This window comes from Musca autumnalis, unplaced genomic scaffold (assembly GCF_047663935.1).
Source record: "Musca autumnalis isolate F117 unplaced genomic scaffold, ASM4766393v1 scaffold_2, whole genome shotgun sequence".
In the NCBI taxonomy this organism is placed as follows: domain Eukaryota; kingdom Metazoa; phylum Arthropoda; class Insecta; order Diptera; family Muscidae; genus Musca; species Musca autumnalis.
The window spans coordinates 151,700,210-151,724,080 of NW_027411755.1; the positions used below are offsets into that span (position 1 = coordinate 151,700,210).

The 23,871-nt window shown below is 35.8% G+C and overlaps 2 protein-coding genes across 11 annotated transcripts in view; one reads left to right on the plus strand and one right to left on the minus strand.

Moving 5' to 3' along the window:
• vari (MAGUK p55 subfamily member vari) overlaps window positions 1-7,589 on the plus strand; it is a 75,266-nt gene extending 67,677 nt beyond the window's left edge. For all 10 annotated transcript variants that reach the window (XM_073969559.1, XM_073969557.1, XM_073969561.1 and 7 more), the window contains 6 exons: window positions 1,996-2,094; window positions 2,157-2,318; window positions 2,938-3,148; window positions 3,282-3,613; window positions 3,686-3,760; window positions 6,241-7,589. In XM_073969559.1, coding sequence (XP_073825660.1) covers window positions 1,996-2,094; window positions 2,157-2,318; window positions 2,938-3,148; window positions 3,282-3,613; window positions 3,686-3,760; window positions 6,241-6,417 — 1,056 coding nt within the window. In that variant the 3' untranslated portion in view covers window positions 6,418-7,589. The remainder of the gene's footprint in view (window positions 1-1,995; window positions 2,095-2,156; window positions 2,319-2,937; window positions 3,149-3,281; window positions 3,614-3,685; window positions 3,761-6,240) is intronic.
• A 4,225-nt stretch (window positions 7,590-11,814) lies between these two features.
• On the minus strand, window positions 11,815-15,245 carry Pomp (proteasome maturation protein). Its single transcript, XM_073966087.1, has 3 exons — window positions 15,115-15,245; window positions 14,648-14,910; window positions 11,815-12,076 (listed from the first exon to the last, which is right to left on the minus strand). Exons 1-3 carry the CDS (start codon window positions 15,115-15,117, stop codon window positions 11,944-11,946), a joined length of 399 nt encoding a protein of 132 aa, XP_073822188.1. The 5' UTR covers window positions 15,118-15,245; the 3' UTR covers window positions 11,815-11,943.
• Window positions 15,246-23,871: the final 8,626 nt, after the last annotated feature.

Consider the following 23,871-nt stretch of genomic DNA (forward strand, 5'->3'; position numbering starts at 1 on the left):
AGCTACATAGCACGACAACAGCGCTGTACGCCATCTTCACACATATTAGTCGAGGACTCAAGCAGAGCAAGCTGTGCAATAGGAAATTTTTATATGTGTGGACACCAGTCATAGGTGGAATTCAGGAACACTTAGTCCAAGCCCCGTAGAGTAAAACAGGGAGTTCCCCAGGGTGCGATTATATCTTCGGATCTGTTAAACTCTACCTCTCCTGTATTCCGCCACGTCCAGACGGCATTGAGATCGTCCAATGGCATGCGGATGATTGTACGATCTTGGCGCCAGTTACCTTGCTAGACATCATATGTGAAACGCTGAACTCCTATTTGTCTGATCTTACCACCTTTTTCCACGCGAGGAATATTCAAATATCCACCACTAAATCTACGGCCACTCTGTTCACCACATGGACTGCAGAGGTGAGCACTGAGTTAAATATCATGGTCGATGGTAGCAGAACTCCGACCACTTACTATCCCAATATTCTAGAGGCCACATTCGACAGCAAGCTTGGACAAAACTGAACTTTTGTCAGTAAAATATACAAAAAATGCCCATAGCCACGTATCCCGTGACTATCCTATCTGCAAATGCTGTCATCCGGACTAGAAGTTGTGGCTATAACTCTGCGAGGTATTTTGGCAGTAGGGATCATGGCCAGCATACAACCCAAACTGTGCCAGAGCCATTTATTGTGTGGATAAGGAAATCTTTCGATACCTTATCCGACAATTTATGAACTAGTCACCCTTGAAAATTGCTGCGCTGGAACACATCACTCTCATTAAACAACCTGTTGAGAAGTTTTTGTCTTCGAATCACTAGCCTGCAGCTTTAGCGGCAGACACAGGTTGAATCGCTGCCACTTCGGCTTCCCTGACTTCGAGCGTGAACCGATGGACTAGACGAAATATGACTTTTTGGAAGCAAAATGTTCAAAAAGGGAATGAAAATTTTTCATTTCGTACGTCCCTGCTTGAGACCACCGGTTTATAGACTGTTGATTGTCTCTGGGTCTGGGAGTGGAAACATTCGATAGGTAAAGAACGTCGAAACGAAGCTTCAATCTTATCTCCCGGGATTCCGCCTGCAATAGTTCTCGTGGGGATTTATATATGTATACTGTTTTATAACTGTGTGTGTCCTTTCTCCCTTCTAAGACCGGGGATTTACAACTCTTGGGTATGTGCGTTGTGAGTTGCTCCCTGATTAAGATGGGATGACCGTGGTGTCCATCTCATCGTTCGACAGGGGCTCATGGGAGAATTTTCCCGACTAAGAGACGCACTTTCTCTAAGGAAGTCGAGCAATTCCCTGCTTTGCATCTGAATTGAGTCACTCGTCCCCTATCAAATCTGTGTCTTTTGCATCATATGCAGCATATTCCGTGCTCATAGCAGTGATCTTCAAAAAGGGTGTTATGTCTAAAAAGGAAATATTTTTGCCAGTTCAGAGAGAATATTCCATAATTAAGGGTTCTAGTAGTTTCCAACGTTTTAAAATATTAATTTTGAAAGAATTTCACTTTTTAAAATTATTTTCCGTGCGGAAAATTCCGAGGGAAATATTCATGATTGCCCTGATTATGTTTTTGATATTTATGCATATTTTCCGTTAGAATTAATAAATAATTCTTATATAATTTAAATTTTAAAATATTCAATAAATATTGCAAAGTCCTATAAAAAGGAAATCCTTTACCAAACCCCCGAAATGCATGACTAAAACCGTGCTTGCAATTTTTGTTTTGTTTTCAAAATGATTTTGAACAATTTGTTACAAAAAAATATTAATACGATTTGCTAATATTTTCCAATTGGAACAATGTCAATCAGGCCAAAAATGTATAATTCATTGGTAAAAAAGATCCATACTGTAAGTAGAAATTAGGCAATAAGAAGTATTCCAGAACCCAGTCATTATCATAAGTGGTTATAAAGTATGTAAAATTTATATTAAATCAAAAATAACTTTTGATTTTTTCTTCATATATAGTGTTACATGCGTGCCTTATTTACTTACAATCCCTCAGAAGATTCCTTACTGCCATGCAAGGACATCGGATTAGCCTTCAAATCGGGAGATATTTTACAGGTATTTATCAAATTCCATTTCCTTTTTTTTGAAAAATACTTAATAATTCTTATTTTTTCCAGATAATTAATGTTAAAGATCCCAATTGGTGGCAAGCTAAAAATATTACTGCTCAAAGTGACCAGATTGGTTTGATACCATCTCAGGAATTGGAAGAAAGACGTAAGGCGTTTGTAGCTCCCGAAGCTGATTATGTGCACAAAATTGGTATTTGTGGAACAAGGGTAAGTAAGTTTGCACCCATAACTAGGGTGACCCAAAAAACAAAATTACCTTTTTTGGATTTCCTACCCCATAATTTTTGATCCATTTTATGGTGATCGCTTAACATTAACCCGTGCCAACCTAGCGATCTTTGTTTCCATAGTAATTTGTATGGTATTTGTATTTTCACGAAAATTTTCATAATGCCACAATTATGGTCCGAACGATGAAAAAACGTTGTCAGTCCGTTACTGTGGCTAAAAAACGATTTCTACAATTTTTTTTTTTTTTTGAAAATTGGATCGGATTTTGATATAAACTTACCCCCAGTTTTTGTAACTTATTTTTGTTCGTTCGTCTATATTCGTAATAATTTAGGCATTCATAGCTCAGCCCCCAGATGACATACACATCTAATTTTTCGTATACCCGTTCCATATATCATTAAGGATTCCTCATTTAAAAATCAGCGCTCTACATTTGCTCTAAAGCGAGTAAATCGATCTACAAAATTTGACAATTCGTGTGAGAAGAATAAAAATTTTTACAAAAACTGGGGGTTAATATTAACTTAATGCTTTTTCAAAGTGAAATTGACTTGTTTCATATTATTTCATTATTTTTATTTTTTTCTTTCAGATCTCAAAACGTAAACGTAAGACTATGTATCGTTCGGTGGCAAATTGTGAATTTGACAAGGCTGAGCTAATGTTGTACGAAGAAGTTACTCGTATGCCACCGTTCCGTAGAAAAACATTGGTATTAATTGGTGTATCAGGGGTCGGCAGGCGAACACTAAAGAATCGTTTAGTTAATAGTGATCCAGATCGTTTTGGTTATGTTATACCTCGTAAGTACGAAAACAAAATAAAGCAAATTGGTTTGGGGTTTAAAATGGGACAGATATGAACCATGGAACCTCGTGGAATACATTGTGTATCCAATAAATTAAAAAATAAATAAATTAAAAAATTTACTTTCAGACACCACCCGTCCCAAGCGTGCCCTCGAAGAGAACGGTGTCAGTTATTGGTTTGTCGATCGTGAATGGATGGAACAAGAAATCAAAGAGAATAATTTCTTAGAATATGGTGAACATAATGGAAACCTGTATGGTACACATATACAGACGATAAAAGATGTCATCAGTAGTGGTCGTATGTGCGTGTTAGATTGTGCTCCAAATGCATTAAAAGTTTTACACAATAGTCAAGATTTGATGCCATTTGTTATATTTATTGGAGCACCCGGTATGGAACAATTGAAATCCATTTATGCTGAACGTCGTGCTACCGGTTCTAATAAAAATTTAACGGTGAGTATTTTAAATATTATGGTTTTTTAGTTAATTTTTTTAATACGTTCTGTTTTTTGGTTTTACTTGCAGTTTGATCGCCAAAGTTCTATACGTTTTAGTTCGAGACGTGCCCGTACCTTGGAATCATTGGCATCATTATATGAGGTAAGTTTGTAAAGTCCTTAATATATTCTACAAATCTACAAAATTCACCTCTATAACTGTAATTTCCTAATGCAGAAGCTCCTTTAGTCATACAAAAATATGGAGCTGTAAATTTCATTCTGCTGGCACGCCTTTAGACTTCAGTCCCCTGAATCTGACAAAATGTTGTTGGGTTCGGCTAAGATTAAAGAATATATAGTATCAGTTACCTCTGTTGAAACATTTGATTTGGCTTCGGTATCGGACCAACATGAAGGAGTCTAAAGATTTTGTTGTTGTTGTAACAGCATATCATAAATCATATGCCTGCTTAATCTGACTCTGAGTCTATCTCCAGTTCTAGGAATGTGGTTGCTTCGATGGGTTGTATCATCAAAGCAGTTGTAATAAGAGCGGTTGAAAATTGTGCATTGTGCCGTACGGACCTGTACTGCATGCTGGGCAGATGGTATTCACGGCGTCAATACCAGCCCTATAGGAATTTAGACGGTAGCACCATCCCGACCGTAGTTGAGCCAAAACTGCTCTGATTTGTCGTGACTGTTTACGTTTCTCAGCTGCGATAGATGAGGGATGTACTCCGAGGACCGTATCCACACGATATTTGTTTAGGGCATCTGCGATATTTATTTAGAGTCCTATCCACCATTTGGTGATTTGGATGGCTCTCAGGGTACATTCATTGTATGTGGTCAAAAAGGTTTCTTTGTCTTCACCACTAGTGCTGCGGGCTAGAACTTGATCACCTTTTTCCCACATCTCAGCAGATAACTGTGGCATGCGCGAATGACGTGAACATGCTGTCGAATGTGACCCCTAGAATCTTGGGGTAGTTAGTGGTCGGAATTTTGCATTCCATATGGTGAACAGGTTGGACATAGATTTAGTAGGGGATACTTGCATATTCCTCCCGTAAAAAAGGGTTATAGGATCAGTCAAATACGAGTTCAGTCTTTCACAAATGACACCAGAAAAGGTACCTGACGCCAAGATTTACAATCATCCGCATACTTTATGATCTAAATGCCGTCTGGATAGCTATTTCTGATGCTGGGGAGGAGTAAAGCCCCAAGAGTCTTTTCTACGGGCGACAAAAGCGAAATAGATCTGTACGATTTACCATTGCACATTTTCCAGACTTCGGGCACGATGTGGGTGGCTAGCGACAGGTTGATAACTTTGGTGAGATACTCGACTCCCAGCTCATCCATCTGTTTCAGCATTACATGTAGATGTCATTAGGACCCAACGCTTCGGATTATTTAGCTTTTCTGATGACCTTCGCAACACCATCGATTGTAAATTCTGGCGGTTCATCCCCGACAGGAAAAGATCTACTGCGACTTAGTACTCTTATCTTCGCCCTGTCACTCATGGGGTGCTCAACAAACTCTCGATTGAAATAACTTGCGCACCTCTTCACATCAGTCAGCGTAATGTCGCCTATGGTGACTTAGGTCCTATCTTCCTTATTTCCAGGGTTAGAGAGTGACTTAACCATTGTCCATAGTTCACTTATTTCGGCTCAAATGTTGCAACTTTTCAGAGGATCGTGGCATCAATTCGGGACCAATACGAATTGAGGCACTCGTGTTTACCTTGGCAGCTTGCATCCTTCTGCAGCGATGGATGGAAGATGATTCCCAAGTACGGCATTCACACTAGAGTTCGGCAATCTCGTTCAATTGAACGATCCGGATCACTGTCCTCGTTCAAAGGCGAATGAATAACGTGTGAAATTGAGTATACGCAATTTTGTCAAAGAAATTCCCGGTGTCCATTGAACGAGATAGTGATCCGGATCGTTCAATTGAACGAGATTTTCCAACTCTAAATCACACTGTATCTCTATACTGAGAGAGTTATGTGTTCGTGAGAGAGGTAATGAAATCAGGCGTTCTGCTGATGGAGACAAATATGGAGAGATGGAACTAAGGTCTCGTCATTTGTCAGAAAACGTAGAGCTATCAATCTGTTCAACCGGCGCTATATCTCTCTGGACCGAATGCCACAACTCATGATGAATGTTAAAGTACCTTAAGAGCAGCGCAGATTAAATTTATTGAAAGGACCTGTCTATAATTCGTTGCCGTCGCTTTAAAACGCCATTGTAGTAAACAATTCCGCTTGTTAATCTTAATCGGTTATGATCATCTGCGGGGCGCTTTCTCAAGTTAGTTTTCAAGTAGTTAACTTATGTAGTAGCATATCGGTGGACTGAATCGCTCGACTTAGTTGGAGCTAGTTCATCTGCTTCGCTTACAATAATACTACTATGTCCTGGACCACTGCAAAGTTTAACAATATTTTATGTAGCATACAGAGCCTTTCTGCAATCGGCAATAGTTCTGATAATTAAAAAAAATGATATTACCACAAAAAAACAACCTCAAACATTCCACTATTTATCTTTAATAATAGATTTTCAACATTTATTTTTAAAAATTAAGCTCTAACGATACTTTCTTTTTATTTTCCAGGATGATGATTTAATATCCACCGTTGAGGAGAGTGCATTCGTACAACGAAAATATGAAAAATACTTTGATATGGTCATAGTCAATGAAGATTTCGATGACACGTTCCGGCAAGTTGTTGAGACGCTTGATGAGATGAGTCATCAAGAACAATGGGTGCCAGTTAATTGGATATATTAATTAATTCCAAAAATATATGCAAAAAACATCAACTTTTTATACTACGAAAATAAATTATCGATGCTTAGAAACTATGACGACGAAAACGATGAAGATGATTAAGACGAGTAAAGTTTAACAAACAACAGCTGCTGGCTGCTGCTTCCTCTAAACAAAGCTTTTTGCTATAATGAAAAATTAATTCTTCAAAACATAATTTTCCTCATATAATACTATTATCAATAATACAACAACAAAAACAAGATACAAAGTGTTCTTATTGTTAATTTTAGCTTTTAGTGGTCGAGTTTTAAAAGAATTATACAACATTTAACACACTTCTACTTCTTATTAGAAAAATCAAAGTAGTTATTATGCCTCTGTGTGCGTACATACATGTGTGTGTTTATTAAACAAAAGAGGATACGTATTATTAAAACTCAAAATGCAGTTGTTAATTTCGTTTGTTTTTTGTTAAAATATTAAAAACTTTATTTTAGTATATTAAACATAACCATGAGATGAGAGGAATTACACATTTTCCCTTTACATGGCCAAAAACTTAGTTGATTTCCTTTCAACAAAACTAAGTGCAAAAATACAAATCGATTATTTTTTTATAATTTGTATTCACAATGCAAACTATTTGTAACTCGAATTCGTCCATTTACAATCTAATTGTTGCAATTTTTTATAAATATATATTTTTTTAATTTTAGTTTCATATTATTTTTTAAATTTTTATATAATTTTTTTTTTCTACTGAATAAGTACAAGCATGATGTATTTAATTTTTTTCCATAAAACCATGTTTTTATTAGCTTTTATTAATTATTTTTTATTAGCTTTTATTAATTAATAAAAACAATAATTCAATATTACGAAGAAACTTGAAAATAAAAAACATTTTTCTCTGCATTTAGCAATAGTAAGAAAACAACACATATATCATCTACAAATACAAATTATTAATGTATTATTACAACAACACAAAAATTATATATTGACTTTAAAACAAAAAAGATTATACTACTCTGAATTATTCATTATAAACTATACTATTACTATTATGATTATTATAACAAACAAAAATGTCAAAATATAATGTTAAAGCTGTTTTGTGCTTGCAAACATAAAAACAAACATATGTATTAAGACGTGTTATACAATATAGAATGCATATTTGGCTCAAATTTTAAACCGTAGTTTTAATTATGTTGGTGGTACACTAGCATATGTATATTTGCTGTGTATGTCTGTTGCTGTTACAGGTCTTATTTCATTCGATGTCGATATTCACCATCAGTGCAAATCGACCCATTATTATTTGGGAGACTATTTCTGCTTACTTTGTTAAAAGTAGCTTTTGTAAGCTTAAGGTGTCATCCTCGGTCGTGCAGCCCAACAATCGGATTTTAGTGAATTTTTTCCATGAAAACTACCAATCTTTTTTAGTAGATTTTTTTCATCTGAAAGTGTACATCTCGAACTACTTTCGGTATATATTTATTTTTTGTTCAAAAATATTACATACTTTTCTGACAAAAGGCAGCATACAAAACACTGTTTGTAAAAAAAGCGTATTACGGTATCATCTCTAGCTCGAAAACGATCATCATATATTTTTGTGGGCTTATTAAGTTCGTAATATTGTTGTAACAATATATGATAGTTTTTAAGTTCGATTTTTTGCTCCATCTACCTCTGGGTCCATCTTCAGTTTGAAACAAGATTATTAGTCACATTAGGCACCTTATAATCTTGTCTTTAAGCGAAGGGGATTTTCAAACTATCCTTTGTTTTTTTTAATGCCAATTTTTAGCAAAATAAAAAATGGTATGCTCTTTGGCCATAAGACGGTATTTTTGTTTTAAATTGACCCCTTATTTTTTCAAATTATTGTGTATTAAAAACGCAGTTTACTTCCTTTGACATTTTGTCACTTTATGGGCTATTATATACATATTTCTTTTACTATTGGATGGATTTGAAAACGCAAAGTAAACTAATTTGAGGGCATTAAAAATATAATTTTCACATTAAAAGATAACGCCAAGACTATCCTCCTTGAAATTGAATTATCACTTTTAACTGCTCATATCGACGCCTCCAAACAATAGTATGCTAAGTCGACTTAGCATGTTTTCAAGTTCTTTACATTTTTATATTTAACGTCCTTTAACTTAAATTCTGTCAAATTTTGGTAATGATTGGACAATCCGAACAGAAGTTATAAACAAATATTTCCTTAGCATAGTACTGAAGGTCAAAGAAATTTCCAAACTTTTAGAGCTTGTCCTGCAAAACTCGCTTTTCAGAATTAGCAAACTATTATTTGGAAGTGTCGAACGTCCTTTAACTTAAATTCTGTCTAATTTTGGTAATGATCGGTCAATCCGAACAGAAGTTATAAACAAATATTGACTTAGCATAGTAATGAAGTTCAAAAAAATTTCCAAACTTTGAGATCTTCTCCTGCAAAACTCACTTTTTAGACTTAGCATACTATCATTTGGAGGTGTCGATATATTCGGGTATGTTCTGAGACACACTTCACGCCTCAAGCATTTTGTTCATACCATTTACGTGCATTTTTCGAATATTTTATGGACGGACTAGGGTGTACTCTTCTTTTTAAATGCACTAGTGAATCTTAGCCCCAAGAAATTTGCAAAAAATCGGAGTAAATGGGGCGAACAAAATGCTTGAGGCGTGAAGTGTGTTTCAGAAAATCCCCGATTATTTAAAGCGTTCACACATCTCTTTGCATGCGATGGGTAGGAGCATTATGCATCAATAATTGAAACAAGTAAGAACGGCGATAAGTTCGGCCGGGCCGAACTTTTTATACCCACCACCATAAACTATATTGAAAGCAGATTTCAACCATAATGTGGCTAAAACTACAAAAATACTGAAAATACTAAAACATGGACCTATAACGACAAATCTGTGCAGAAATATGACATAAATCCAACGTAGACCAAATTATGGGGTAATTGTGAATGAAAACCCCCCGTAAGTTTTGCCTCTCTGCCGTTCCAATTTAAAGGAGAAATTGAGAAAACTCACGGGAGATTTTTAATTCAGAATAAACCCCAATGAGTGTGAGAATAATATGGCTAAAAACTTCAAAATACAGAAAATCGGGAGGTAGTATATCAAAACGCGTCACTGTACTGACCATTCTCTGTTGAAATGTTTTAATACCCCAACGAAGCCTTTATACTAAATTTCAGCTATTTCAGTTGGATAATGTGGCAAAGACCTTAAAAATACCCGGAGGTACCGTGGTACGTACGGTACGTGGACCTACACCTGCAATTCTATGGAGAAATGTTTTTTTTTACAGACAACAAAGAAATATTAGCTATTTCGGTAGGATAATGCATTTAAACATTCCCAAAATCGGAAAGTAACATTCAATGGCGGCTATATCATAACGTTTACCTACATCGACAATTTTCTGGAGAAAAATTTTGTAGCTCAAACGTGAACTAAATACCAAATTTCAGCCATTTCTCGGTTGGTCAATGAGGTTAAAACAGATCAAAAGTCCAGCATTTTTCGAAGGAAGTAACCGATTTGGTTCAAAATGTTCACTTGAAAATATTTCTTCAGAATAGTGTAGATTAAGGACATGTCTTTGACCCAAAAGCTCTAAAAAGCATTACCGACACCGAGTGAAATGACAGAAGATCACGATAAATTACGAATTGAATATCCGATTTGCCCGAAACTTTGCACATCGTAAAATGTACCTTCCAAACGTAGTATATGAAGTTCCTAGAAGGCCTATATCAGACATCTTACAGGTACCTCCTTACACAAGTTCAAAATTTTTGCATAAGTAGTTACGATTTTTAGTAACTACTTATTTAGTGGCCCTATTTTAGTACTTATTTTAGTGGCCAGAAATAAACATTCACGTCATGCGCTCGTTAAAATAATGGGTTAGTAAGGGGTTTTGTAATGAGAATTTCTGCTGGGAATGGTGCAAAATCTTTAAAAAATCGCCCAACTAAAGTGGCTGGCAGGCGGGACGTTAGTCCAACCTTTGCACATCGTAATTTCTCTCAAACTAAAATCAAGATTATAATTGTTCCACAAACATCCCATACGGGACAAGGGAGACTTCTCCCATATCAATGAGTGAGTGTACCCCGATTTATATTTGCTCAATTATATGGGACCTACTGTTTATCGCCGAGTCAGAATGGCGTGTCTTAAGACACCACTTTTGTAGAGAAGTTTTACATGGCTGAAATAAATGTCGCCAACATTACTGAGGGGTATTTTGCCACCGTTGAAAATTTTGATGTTGACTGACCGGAGAATCGAACCCACGACCTTCAGCGTGCATGGCGGGTGTACATACCATTGCACCACGGCGGCACCCTATAAGATAAGCATTTAAAATTTTTATCAATGTAATTCTGATTACAAAAATTCTAAAAAATCCTTCCATGACCAACTACAATGACCAGTTGTATTGGTAGTAGAGTTGGGTAATCTAGTTCTTAGTTCACTGTACTAGCTCCAAAACGTATGAGTAACGTCATTGAATCTAACTTGTGATATTACGTACACATAGTTTGTTCTTTCAAATGATGTGGGTGATTGGAACTGCGTAGTGAACTAGATAGGTCCATATAGTTCATTTTTCACAACTCTACTTGGTAGTAATCCAAAAGAATGACTCTCAAAATTAGATCCTCTTCCAAGATTGTCTGTCCAATAGTTAAAATGCCCTATAATTTTACCGTCAAGTTCATTCCTCCAAAAGAGGCCACAAAATTCTAAAAACCCTCTAAATACAAAATTTTCGGTAAAATACATTTTAGGTTTGAAGTCGGAATTCGATCTGTCCATAGGCGAGCGTCTTAATTCAGGCTGGGGTTATATCTCTGTCGGTAAAGCCGACTGATACTTATAAAAATATCATACACCTCTCTTCGTTGAATATTTTGTGGCACTTCGAGTTGTTATTGACTGCAGGGTCGACCTGTACTCTGTGTTATTTCCTTCAGTAGTCTCAAGACATATCGATGGCTTACTTCCTCAACCTAGTATCTACAAAAAAAAAAAATCATTGGAGATAGAAAACGATTCATTTTTTGATAAATCGGTGGTTGGTTTTTGCAGCTGTGAAATTTATTTGCGGCATGCCATTACCAGCGAACATTTGCATTCTCTTGTTGCTTTTACACTGATTATGACATTTTATCATTTTTTGTTCTTTTAACCATAATCATTTTTGTTCTTTTAACTTTTACTACCCCTCTTTCTCTTTCTGAAAGATTTTTAATTTTTAATCACTTAAAACCCGTTCCTTAGTATCCTCTGCCCCGCATCGTTGTCATCCAGTAATATGAAAAATCCTTCACATTACTTCATTTCATTTCAAATTCACATAAATTAACCTTAAACAATACAAGTATTTATGTTTTTTTATTTATTTCCTTAAATGTTATCATTACAAAAACCTCTTGACATTATTTTTAGAGCATCCATTTCTACATTAGATGTAATTTGGAATATATATTATTAGTAAATTCCCAAAGTCTTTTCCATAACAACATGGGGTTGACGAATGAATTCGAAATTCTCTGGAACACCCAAAAAGTCTGGGAATGTGATCATTTCATCACGGCCCAATAAAACGTCTTCCATCATGCGGCTGTAAAAAGGGGGAAAAATAGGAAATTTGAAATATAATATAATTAATATATATAACATAATTAAATATATAATATAATTAAAAATAGAAATTAGAGGATCGGTACCTGAAACATACATATGTTTGATATTTGTTATACCCTTAGCATATAACGGGCAAAATGTGCCTCCTCGAAATAATGGTTTTAGACCCCAAGAATGTCTGGACGAAATCTGTTTCAGACAATTTGGAGTCGATATAGGAATGTGGGTCTGTCTGTCGATAACTCTCGAACGGATTAATCGATTTGGTCCAAAATTTGGCTTTCGTAATATTTTGCCCAAAGTTAGTTTAATTTCGAAGATGGGCCATATCGGTCCACTCGCAAAAACTATGCGTACGATAACTCTCCAATGAAGTAAGTAAGTACTTTGCACATCCTATTATATCTACCAGATGTAGATCAGGTTGTAATATGGACTATTTATGTCAACTCCTTCGGGTACCTCCCACACAAAATTTCGAAAAGCGCGGTTTAGAACCACTCTCTAGAATCGCAATATAAGCCTATGGGGCGATTAAAGTTCAATTGCATTTTCAGTGATTTTTCTTGCAACAGGTTGCACTCAAGTTCCCTATTACGATGGTACAAGTTTTTTGAGTGGCAAGTCCATACTTCTTGACCCGGAAACTGTAAAAAACCCCTACCTTCTATGAAATCCGAAGGTGTTGCTCAAAGGCTTTGAGCTTTAATCCAAAATTCTGAAAACATCTCTTTTTTGTTTGGGAAAAGTGTTTAAATTCACACAGGCTGAGCGTATATCTCTGCTTGCAAAGCCGACTGATACTTTTTTAATTGTTTTTATTGAAATATTGATGTCTGATAGTACTGTAATTTTCGAAAAATAAACAGATGACTTGGAAAACATAGAAAAATCCAACAAATCCCGTTTATAAACGTGGACCAAATAAGTATCTGATTAGTTGAGTATTTTTCTGTGGTGCTTCTTTTTATTATTACTGCAGGAAATGCTGAAAATCCTCTAAATACAAAATTTTTGTGGGGGAAATGAATTTCAGTTATGTAGCCGGTATTCGATCTATCCATGATTAGTTGAGGTCTGCCTATGCTCCATTAAAGAAGAATCAGCAGAAATTTGTGGTTTACGTCAGACATATGAAAATTCCCAATTTTACCGGATTGACCCAAAACATAGGGTTTCGGCCAGCGCCTGCCAACCTATGCTTCTACATAGGTTTCTATGTTGCTGCAAAATATTTTTAAGAATTACTTTTTGCTAAAAGTCATGATTTTTCGGGAATTTTGAAGCCTATATCTTGGAAAATCCCGTCTTTGGCGTTCATTCTGCTTGGTAGTAGTAATCATTATCTAGAATGCATGTATTTTCACCAAAATATTTCAAAACCAGTAAGGAAAGGATCAAAGTCGGGCGGGGCCGACTATATAATACCCTACACCACTGTGAATATGTAAAATATATATGGGAGCTAAATCCAAATCAGAACAGATTTTGATATAATTTTTCACATTTATTTATAGACCAAATTCCGTCACATAGTCCATATTTCATCAAAATTGGACATATATAGCGTGTTTTGTGCATCAAATACCTCAAATCGGTCGACAGTATATATGGGAGCTATATCCAAATCTGAACCGATTTCGATATGATTTGCAACAGTTGTTTCTACACTCACCACCGTCACACATTCCAAATTTCATTGAAATCGGACAAATATAGCGTGTTTCGTGCATCAAATACATCAAATCTGCCTAAAATATATATGAGCTATATCCAAATCTGAACCGATTTCAATATAATTTGGCACACTTATTTTTAGGCCAAATCCCTGCAAATATTCCAAATTTTATTGAAATCGTACATATATACCGGGTTTCATGCATCAAATACCTTAAATCGGCCGAGAACATATATAGGGGCTATAGCAAAATTTGAACCGATTTCTATATAATTTGGCAGACTTATTTCAAGACTAAATACCGTCGCACATTCCAAATTTCATTGAAAACGGACATATATAGCGTGTTTCGTGCACCAAATTCCTTAAATCGAGCGAAAATAAATATGGGGGCTATATCCAAATCTGAATCGATTTTTACCAAAATAAATAGCGTTCGTCCTTTGGCCAAAAAAACTATCTTTCCCAATTTTCATGCAAATCGGACAATAAATGTGACCTGTACTTTGTTTAAAAAAATACATAGACAGACGGATATGCGTATATCGACTCAGAAAGTGATTCTATGTATATCCCTAAAAGGAACTATGGGTCTATCTCGTTTCCTTTTGCATGTTACAAAGTAATGCACAAAGACATAATACCCCTTACTACAAGGTGGTGTAGGGTATAACTAACCACTAACAGACCTTTACAGAAAATTGTTCAACTTTTGTGGGGGAGCTACCAGAAGGAGTAAACGATGACCATCCAGACTTTCGATGGATATAGCTAATTCAACTCCAAATTGTCTTAAACGAATTTGATCTCATCGTATCAGAGTGCATAATCATGACAACCAATTCCTCTTTAATAATTATACTGTCTTACCTTGACTGTAAGAATGGCAAACGACCAATTTGTCTAGCAGCATGTAATTCCATGCCCATTTTCAGAGGAGCATTCAAACCTTCACGATTTCTCAAAACTTGCATTTGCAAATTGTATTGATGTGTGTCATAGTTAGCCTCGGAATCACGCAGCCGATGGATATGGGCAACTTGCATCAGGCAATTACTTTTGCCGGGACCAGCTACAGTTGGGGAGGCATCCAAAACGGTATTGGCAGTAGGTTGAACTTTAATTGATTGTTCCTGCAAGAGGGCATATTATTAATTGGGAACTTCTTTCCTTTAGCTCCAAGTGTAGTGTTTTTATACTGATTTCAACGAAAGTTCCATAAATACCCATCGAAAATCAATACAAAAAACACTCTGTGGAAAAATTTTCCGTGAGCGTTAGCTAAAGGTTATGCCATCAATTGCTCCATAGAACATTTTCTAATTAAATAAACTTACCATTTTTTTAATGAGTACAAACGAAATGTATTAACAAAACAACAATTTTTTCGCAATATAATGAATGCTTCTTCTTCTCTGTCAACTGCTTGATGACTTTGTTTTTTTCGTGACAGTTGTGGCTCGTAAACACTACGAAGTTGGTTGCAGTTTAAGGGAAAGAAGTTGTTATGGCAACTATGAATGGCATTGCCATATGATGTTGTTAATCTGGTTTGTGCCTGAGCTGAAGAAAATTTGTAATTAATATGTCATTTATATATGCCATCATTAGCCGGATTTATCGCATTATCAGGTTTTATCATGGTACAATTAGAAAGGTAGATGCCTCAGCCCAGCTGATCGAATCTAAAACGTCAAAAAACTATGAATTCGCCATGAAAAATCAAACCAAAAAACCATATGATTCGGTAAGTAAGATATAGCATGTCTACACCTTTATAGACAAACACAAGCGATAAAAAGAGACAACAAGAGACCATTTGGCGAAAATTTTGACAGTTTACATTACAAAAAAAGTTGCTTTGTTGTAGCAATTCGCCGATGCATCTACCTTTCTTATTGTACCATGGGTTTTATGTCCCAATTTACATTAGGCGATTTTACTTGCGGCAATTGTCAGTTTGTGGGTGAGAGAGGGTGTTGAGAGGCAAAGGGTTACCATATACCTCACCTCTCTCTCCATCAAACTGACAATTGTCGCAAGTAAACTCGCCTAATGTAAATTGGGACTATTTGCTAAATTATTTTTTATTTATTTATTTGCTGGCATTAGGTGATTTCAATGCTAATGGAAGTTTTATCATTCCGTCTTGGATAACGAACTGAGAGGTACAAAAATTTCACTTGGCCATAGACTAATAAATTTATAGACGTTTATTTGCTCTCAGCATTTATCTTCGAAATTTTCGAAAATTGGTAGATGGCGTTAGTAGTTTTATATAAAGTTACTATAGATTTTAAACTATTTATTCTGATAAAAGACAAAATATGGATAATCTTTGGCCAGATCAACATCCTCATATAAACAAATCCAAAAAAATATTGTAATTTGCTCCAAAACATTGTGCAATTGTGTGAAAAGATTAGGTACTTTGCATACCGGCGACACCTACAAAAAGAGAAGACACTACAATCTCTTTGTCTATGAATTTATTAGTCTATGACTTGGCTTTAATCATATTCATATGAGCTCTGTTCCTTTGCGTATAAGAATTCAAGTTGTACCACTTTTTACTCGAAAAGTGTTCCTTCACTTAATGTGAATATGAGAGCAGTTCACAACTTTTGCTACTTTTGCCACTTTTACCATTTTTAAAAGTAAAGGAACAGACCAATTATTGACACAATTAACAGACTTCATAACTTCTGACCTTGGCACTTTCATGGAAAATCTGATAACAGTCGGGGGTTCAGAAAGTTGTTTACGAATGTAACTGATAGGTTTAAGTTAATTTAGTTTAATTTCCGTTAATTTAAAAATTTGAATTGTAAGTCCCAATTTACATTAGGCGAGTTTACTTGCGGCAATTGTCAGTTTGATGAAGAGAGGGGTGAGGAATATGGTAACCCTTTGCCTCTCAACACCCTCTCTCACCGACAAACTGACAATTGCCGCAAGTAAACTCGCCTAATGTAAATTGGGACTATCGTAAAGTTTTTTATTATTATTATTTGTTTTGTCAAAATCATGTAATTATTGTTTAGTTTGTTACTTCTTTATTCTTGCATTTGTTTGTTGTTGTAATTACGTCATTAGTGTGATTGTCCACTTGCCAAATAGTAGTGTTGGGCAATCTCGTTCATTGAGCGGATCGATCTTTTTCATTCCGTTCACCAAAAAGATCCGGATCTTTCACTTCGTTCGTTGGCTCTTTTTCGTTCAAACGAAACGATATGAGCCACTTTGTGTGTGTGCAAATTTGTGATGCTAGCACTGACGCAGCTTGTGTGAGTTTGTCTGTGTGCAAAAAAATGGTGGTTGTTACTGTTTTGAATATGGACGAAAGAAGCAAAAAGAACGAGGTGAACCATATGAGCCATTGATTTACTGAACGATTGTAGCTAACTGAATCATTGATTGTTTTGTTTGTGCAAATTTGTGAGTTGATTGCGTGAGTGTGTTTGTAAAACTAATTATAATCTTAAGTTCTACATAATATCATAACAACTCTATCTAATTATAACGTTTGTAAATAAAAGGCTCAATAAATTAAATCTTAAATCTTTGTAGAACTAAAGGTGATGGTTTTGCTGCCAATTTTGTAAGCAGCAATGTCTTGGCCATCAGGGATCTAAATGAACGATATAAAAGAATGTGCTGGATACGGATCCGTTCGTTCTTTTCACGGAGTCGTTCCTTTGAACCGGTTCGTTCATGAACGACACAAGTCTACCAATTAGGCGCCCGTGTGCGCTCATTTAACGTTGCTCTCTCCACACACACAATTCAACCCATTGAAAAAGCATTCACTCACACAATGACGCCCCGTAAAGTATGCAATAGAAAAGTATGGTGCCCGACGCTGATCTACGCCTATGTATGTGAGTCTGGTTGTTCACTTAGTTCCAGGTCTGGCAATGTGCGCTTGCTGAGAGCAAGTGAGCGAAAACTTCAATGTAAAATGCATTGAAATGTATGCTCACTTGCCCTCAGCAAGCGCACATTGCCTGACCTGGACTTAGTTCGAATGTATGTCTGTGTATTCGATGCACAGATACGAGGTGTTGTCAGACGTGTTCTAGAGGATTCTTGAACGAGGGAATTTTTAGATAAATTCAGGTGGAACTAGCAAGGACGAGTTAGTTATGAATTTTATCGCGAAGTGTAAACATCGACTAGTAAAGAAGTAAAGTAAAGCTGTGTACTTAGCTATAACAGTCAGTTCCGAATAAGTGTAATAAAGTAAATAAAGGATTGTAGAACCGTAATCTAAAACGAACCCTGTTTTATTTGGTACAAATCGGATCGGGGAATAAAACAACGTCTACACGGAGATTGGTAAAACCTAATTCCGTAACAGTACCTTTTTGTATTTACTAAGAAGTATATATAATATAATAATATACATATAGCCGATAATGTTCATATTCATCCAAAAATGATGCTACAGCATCTTCTGGGCGAATACAAAATCGCATAGGTTTAAAAATTAACGAAAGAACGATTCACAGAAGAGTGGTAGACGCCGACTACCAGCAAAAAAACTTTCATATCGACAACAAATTAAAAAAGCCAGACTGGAAGCCAGACAAGGGATTGGACTAATTCATAAAATAATGAAATTATGGATCTAAGACATTTTGATGGGATCTTGGAGCCAAAACTTTCAAAATATGGGGGCTTTATGAAGACATACAGCAATTCCGATAAATTTTAGGTGGAAAATATTATACCCTCAACGTAGACTAACTACTACATTTCAGCCGTTTCGGTGGGATATTAAGGAGGCAACCCTGAAAATAACGAAAATCTGGAGGTACCGTTCTATGGGTTCTATATGAAGGCGTAGGCATATAACAACAAATTTCAGGTGGAAAGTTTTATACCCCCAATGAAAACTAAATACAAAATTTCAGCCATTTCGGTGGTATATTGTACCGAAAATCGGGAGGTACCGTTCGTGGAGTCTATATCAAAACGTGGACCGATATAGCCCATTTTCAATACCAATCATCCTAGGAGTAATATAAATATCTATACCAAATTATAAAGCTCTATCTTAAAAATTGCGAGTTGTTTCTTGAGTTCAACAAACATTTAATTTACTAAAAAGCACAATTTTTTTAAGCAAAGACAAAACACTGATTTATTCACTCACTTTACCGTCATTACTCAACGATGTTCTCTAGAACCAGGTCAGGCACCATACTTTTATATTGCATACTTTACGGGGCATCATTGTGTGAGTGCATGCTTTTTCAATGGGTTGAATTGTGTGTGTGGAGAGAGCAACGCTAAATGAGCGCACACGGGCGCCTAATTGCCTGACCTGGCTGTAGAACACTGATGAACATTGATGTCCAATTGGGAGGAGAGAATTGTTGGGAGAGTAATGTCCCTTTGTTAAACAACGGCTGACATGGCTCTCATTTGGATTTGTTATTCTCTGTTGTTACGACAACCACGGTTGCCACTGGGTAAACAAATTGTCTACCAAAATTTTCCGAAAATGTTACCAAAAAGTTACCAGCAAATTAAATTTGCCATTTCGTTTGGTACACATCGAAATATGCATCGGAAACCCTGTAAAATGTATATATTCTAGATCAAGCCATTTTTATATAAGATAAATGCATGAATTACAACAACTAACAAATTTACAAAAACAACATTGTTGTCATTGAAAATTTAATGTCAAAGAAAATATTGAATAATAAATTTTCTCTATTTATTCGAAGTTCGCACGTACATATTACTCGTGAAGTCTATAACTTCAAAACTATGTGTTTAATGTTTGTTTATCAGAAAGTAAAAAAAAAATTATAAATATTAATTGACAATTAACGAAAAGAACAACTTCATAAACTTCATATTGTATTTGACACTAGTATTACGGGTGAACCTAATCAGCCGGGACTTGCTTTTACCTGTATTATTGTACCATGAATCAAGCCTTACCCCCTGTTTTTGTAAAAAATTTTATTGCTTTCACACGAATTGTCAAAATTTGTAGATCGATTTACTCGCTTTAGCGGAAATGTGGAGCACTGATTTTTAAATGAAGAATTTTTATCCATATATGGAACGCGTCTACGAAAAATTAGGTCTGCATGTCATCTGCGGGCTGAGCTATGGATGCCTAAATTATTACGAATATAGACGAACGAATAAAAATAAGTTACAACCAGTAAGGAAAGGATCAAAGTCGGGCGGGGCCGACTATATGATACCCTACACCACTGTGAATATGTAAAATATAAATCGGAGCTATATCCAGATCTAAACCGATTTTGATATAATTTGGCACATTTATTTCCAGACCGAATTCAGTCACACATTCCAAATATCATTGAAATCCGACTTATATAGCGTGTTTGGAGCGGCAAATACGCGAAATCGGCCGAAAATATATATGGGTGCTATATCCAAATCTGAACCGATTTCGATATAATTTGGCACATTTATTTCTAGACTGAATTCAGTCACACATTCCAAATTTCATCGAAATCGGTTATATATAGCGTGTTTGGTACAGAAAATACGTGAAATCGGCCGAAAATATATATGGGAGCTATATCCAAATCTGGACCGATTTCTATATAATTTGGCACACTTATTTCTATACAAAATTCAGTCAAACATTCCAAATTTTATTAAAATCGGACGTATATAGCGTGATTGGTACATCGCATACGTGAAATCGGGCGAACATATATATGGGAGCTATATCCAAATCTGAACCGATTTCGATATAATTTGGCACATTTATTTTTAGACCAAATTCAGTCAAACATTCCAAATTTCATCGAAATCGGACATATATAGCGTGTGTGTTACAGAAAATACGTGAAATCGGCCGAAAATATATATGGGGGCTATACCAAAACTTGGACCGATATAGCCCATCTTCGAACTTGATCTTCCGACGGCTAAAAAAATGGTATTCCCCAATTTTCAGCGAAATCGGTCAACAAATGCGACCTGTTTGTTGCGAACGGACGGACGGACGGACATGCATAAATCGACTCAGAAAGTGATTCTATGTATATCCCTAGAAGGAACTATGGGTCTATCTCGCTTCCTTTTGTATGTTACATACAAATGCACTAACACATAATACCCCTTACCACATAGTGGTGTAGGGTATAAAAACAGGGGGTTAAAAAAGTTACCAAACCAAAAACGAAGTTACCAAGTTACCAACCCTATAAAAAGTTACCAAATTTGGTAATATTCTACCAACTGTGGCAACGGTGACGACAACGTGCAGGCGTGTACATCAACGCTGATGAAAAAAGAGCAACATAATTAATACCATTTTTATACCCTCCACCATAGGATGGGGGTATATTAAGTTTGTCACTACGTTTGTAACTACTCGAAATAATCATTGTAGACCCCACAATGTATATGTATATATTCTTCATCAGCGTGCAATTCTACATCGATATAGCCATGTCCGTCCGTCTGTCCGTCTCTCCGTCTGTGGAAATCACTCTAGCGTCCGAACGGATTGACGTAGGTGGATGAAATTTTGGGAAAATATGATATATTTACGTAGGACTTTTGGTATTGAAAGCGGGCTATGTAGGTCCACGCTTTCGTATAGCCCCCATACAAAATGACGCGTGACGCGTCGTCGTTTTAAGGAATTTTTAAGATATTTGGCCCATTTTACCACCGAATTGGTTGTAATTTGGTACTTTGTGTCTCCAGAGGCCAAAAAATATTCCTACCAAAGTTGGTTTATATTGGTCCACGTTTTGGTATAGCCCCCATATAACGCCCCATAAAAAGTACGCGTCATTTTAATATATTTTGAATGTATTAGTCCCATTTGACAACAGAATCGGTTGTAACTTTGTATTTTGTGTTTCCAGAGGCTAAGAAATATTTCTACCATAAAATGTTTATATAGGTCCACGTTTTGATATAGCCCCCATAGGACGATATCTCCCGATTTTCGGTATTTTGAAGGGTTTGGCCTCATTATCACACCGAGATGGATGAAATTTGGTATTTAGTCTTCGTTGGGGTATAGAACTTTCGCCCAGAAATTTGTTGGTATAGGTCCACGCCATCATATAGCCCCCATAGAACGGTACCTTCCGATTTTCGGTATTTTGAAGGTTGTGGCCACATTAATCCACCGAAATGGGTGAAATTTGTGGTGGAAGGTATAAAAAGTTCGGTGCTCTTGAACCAATTTTAAATGGAAGGTGATTCACCTAGGAAGTTTTTGCAGATTCTGAAACTACAATGTTCATAGGTGAGAAAAATCAAAAAACAAAACATCGCTGAAGCGTTTTTTAAATTAATCGCGATTCAATATAACATTTTTAGGGTTTTTTTTAGACGATTTTGCACGGAAACTGCAAGGTCTATCGAAATGGGACTGTAGCTATGAAAATTCTCTACAAGATTGACCTTTATGATATTTTCGTAGGTTTCACCGTTATTGAGATATAGAAGTTCAAATTGGGACAGTGCATTCACTGTATCGTCTCCTTATAACAAATTTCATGACTGAAATTTCCTAACTTAAAATTATATCTCAAAAATGGTAGAACCTAGGAAACAATTACGAAAACCAATCTTGTAGAGAATTTTCACAATTATAAGATTTCTCTTGTCCCATTTCGATAAGATGGTAAACTGGAGAATTTTCACAGCTACAACATTTTCTTTAGCCCCAGGACTTGCGGTTTCCAAGCAAAATCGTGAAAAATAAACGTAAAAATGCGAAGTCTGGCCGCGATTTATTTAAAAATCCCTCCAGCGATTTTTCTTGTTTTTGGATTTTTCTCATCTATGAACATTGCTGTTTCAGAATTCGCGGAAACTTCCCAGGTGTAAGCGGTTTTCATTCAAAAGTTAGTTAAGGTGGACCCTGCATGCCATTGTTTTATAGATGGTCATACAGTCAGTACATTGTCCCAATTTGAACTTCTATATCTCAAAAATGGTAAAACCTACGAAAATACCAGTGAGATCAATCTTGTAGAGAATTTTCACTGGTACAACATTTTACCGCTATATGGGGGCTGTAGGAAAAAATGGACCCATATTCATGTATTGTCATCCAAATCTGAAAAGTGTGCAAAGTTTCAGTTCGATTAGTCAACTGCATCTGTGTGGAAAATGAGTTACCAGATTTGAATAGCAAGTTAACCCTCCGTTGGACACCAGAGTCTGGCCAGGCCTTTTTCATTTTATTTTGCATTTTAAACTGGGTTACGATAAAGCTATGAACCTGAGATTCCAGGTAGCTTCATGAAATTTTCTTACCTTTCAAATGAAGGAAACAAGAAGTCAAAAGGATCACCAGATAAGGAGCTACAAGGATTTTTTGACATATATATCACATTCGTAACACATGAGTCTGGCCAGACTCCACCAATTTTTTTTCGAAAATTTTCCGAAATTTTTCTTAAAATTTGATTTTTCCGACATTATTTGACAAAATGAATATCCTTTTATGAAACTTGTCATATTTCACCCTACCATGTCTTCAAAATTGCACATAAAAAGGTCGCAAAAGCAGGATATTGGTTTGAAATCAGTGAATGTACCACAACCTAAAAAAAATCCCTTGCAAATAGGGTTACACTTGTATTCGAGACAATTATACACATAACTGGACTAATAAAACCCATTACATAGCTTTTCTGCACTTTTTGTGGGGTGGATTGGTCCAAATTATGGATTCTCCACATGAATTATAAGAAAATCCTTAGGATATATGCCTTTATTTACCTCTTGAAATCATCGTTATTGCACTGCAATAAGCTGTAAAGGTATAAAATAGACACTCTTCATTCTGAATAATAGGCCAAAACTAAATAAAGTGCTTCAAAATGAAATATAAATAGGATTTTCGAGCAAAGAGACAAGAAAACTACGAATTTTTTACTACGTAGGCATATGTCCTGTTTTACTAACTTGATAATATCATTTAAATGTATAGTTTTTCGGCATGTTTTTTGAAAAACAAGGATTATTTATTAAAGATTAGGTCCTTTAAACATATTCTACAACTTTTTATATGAAAATGTTAATTAAGTTTACTAAAAAAATATAAATAATTATATGGG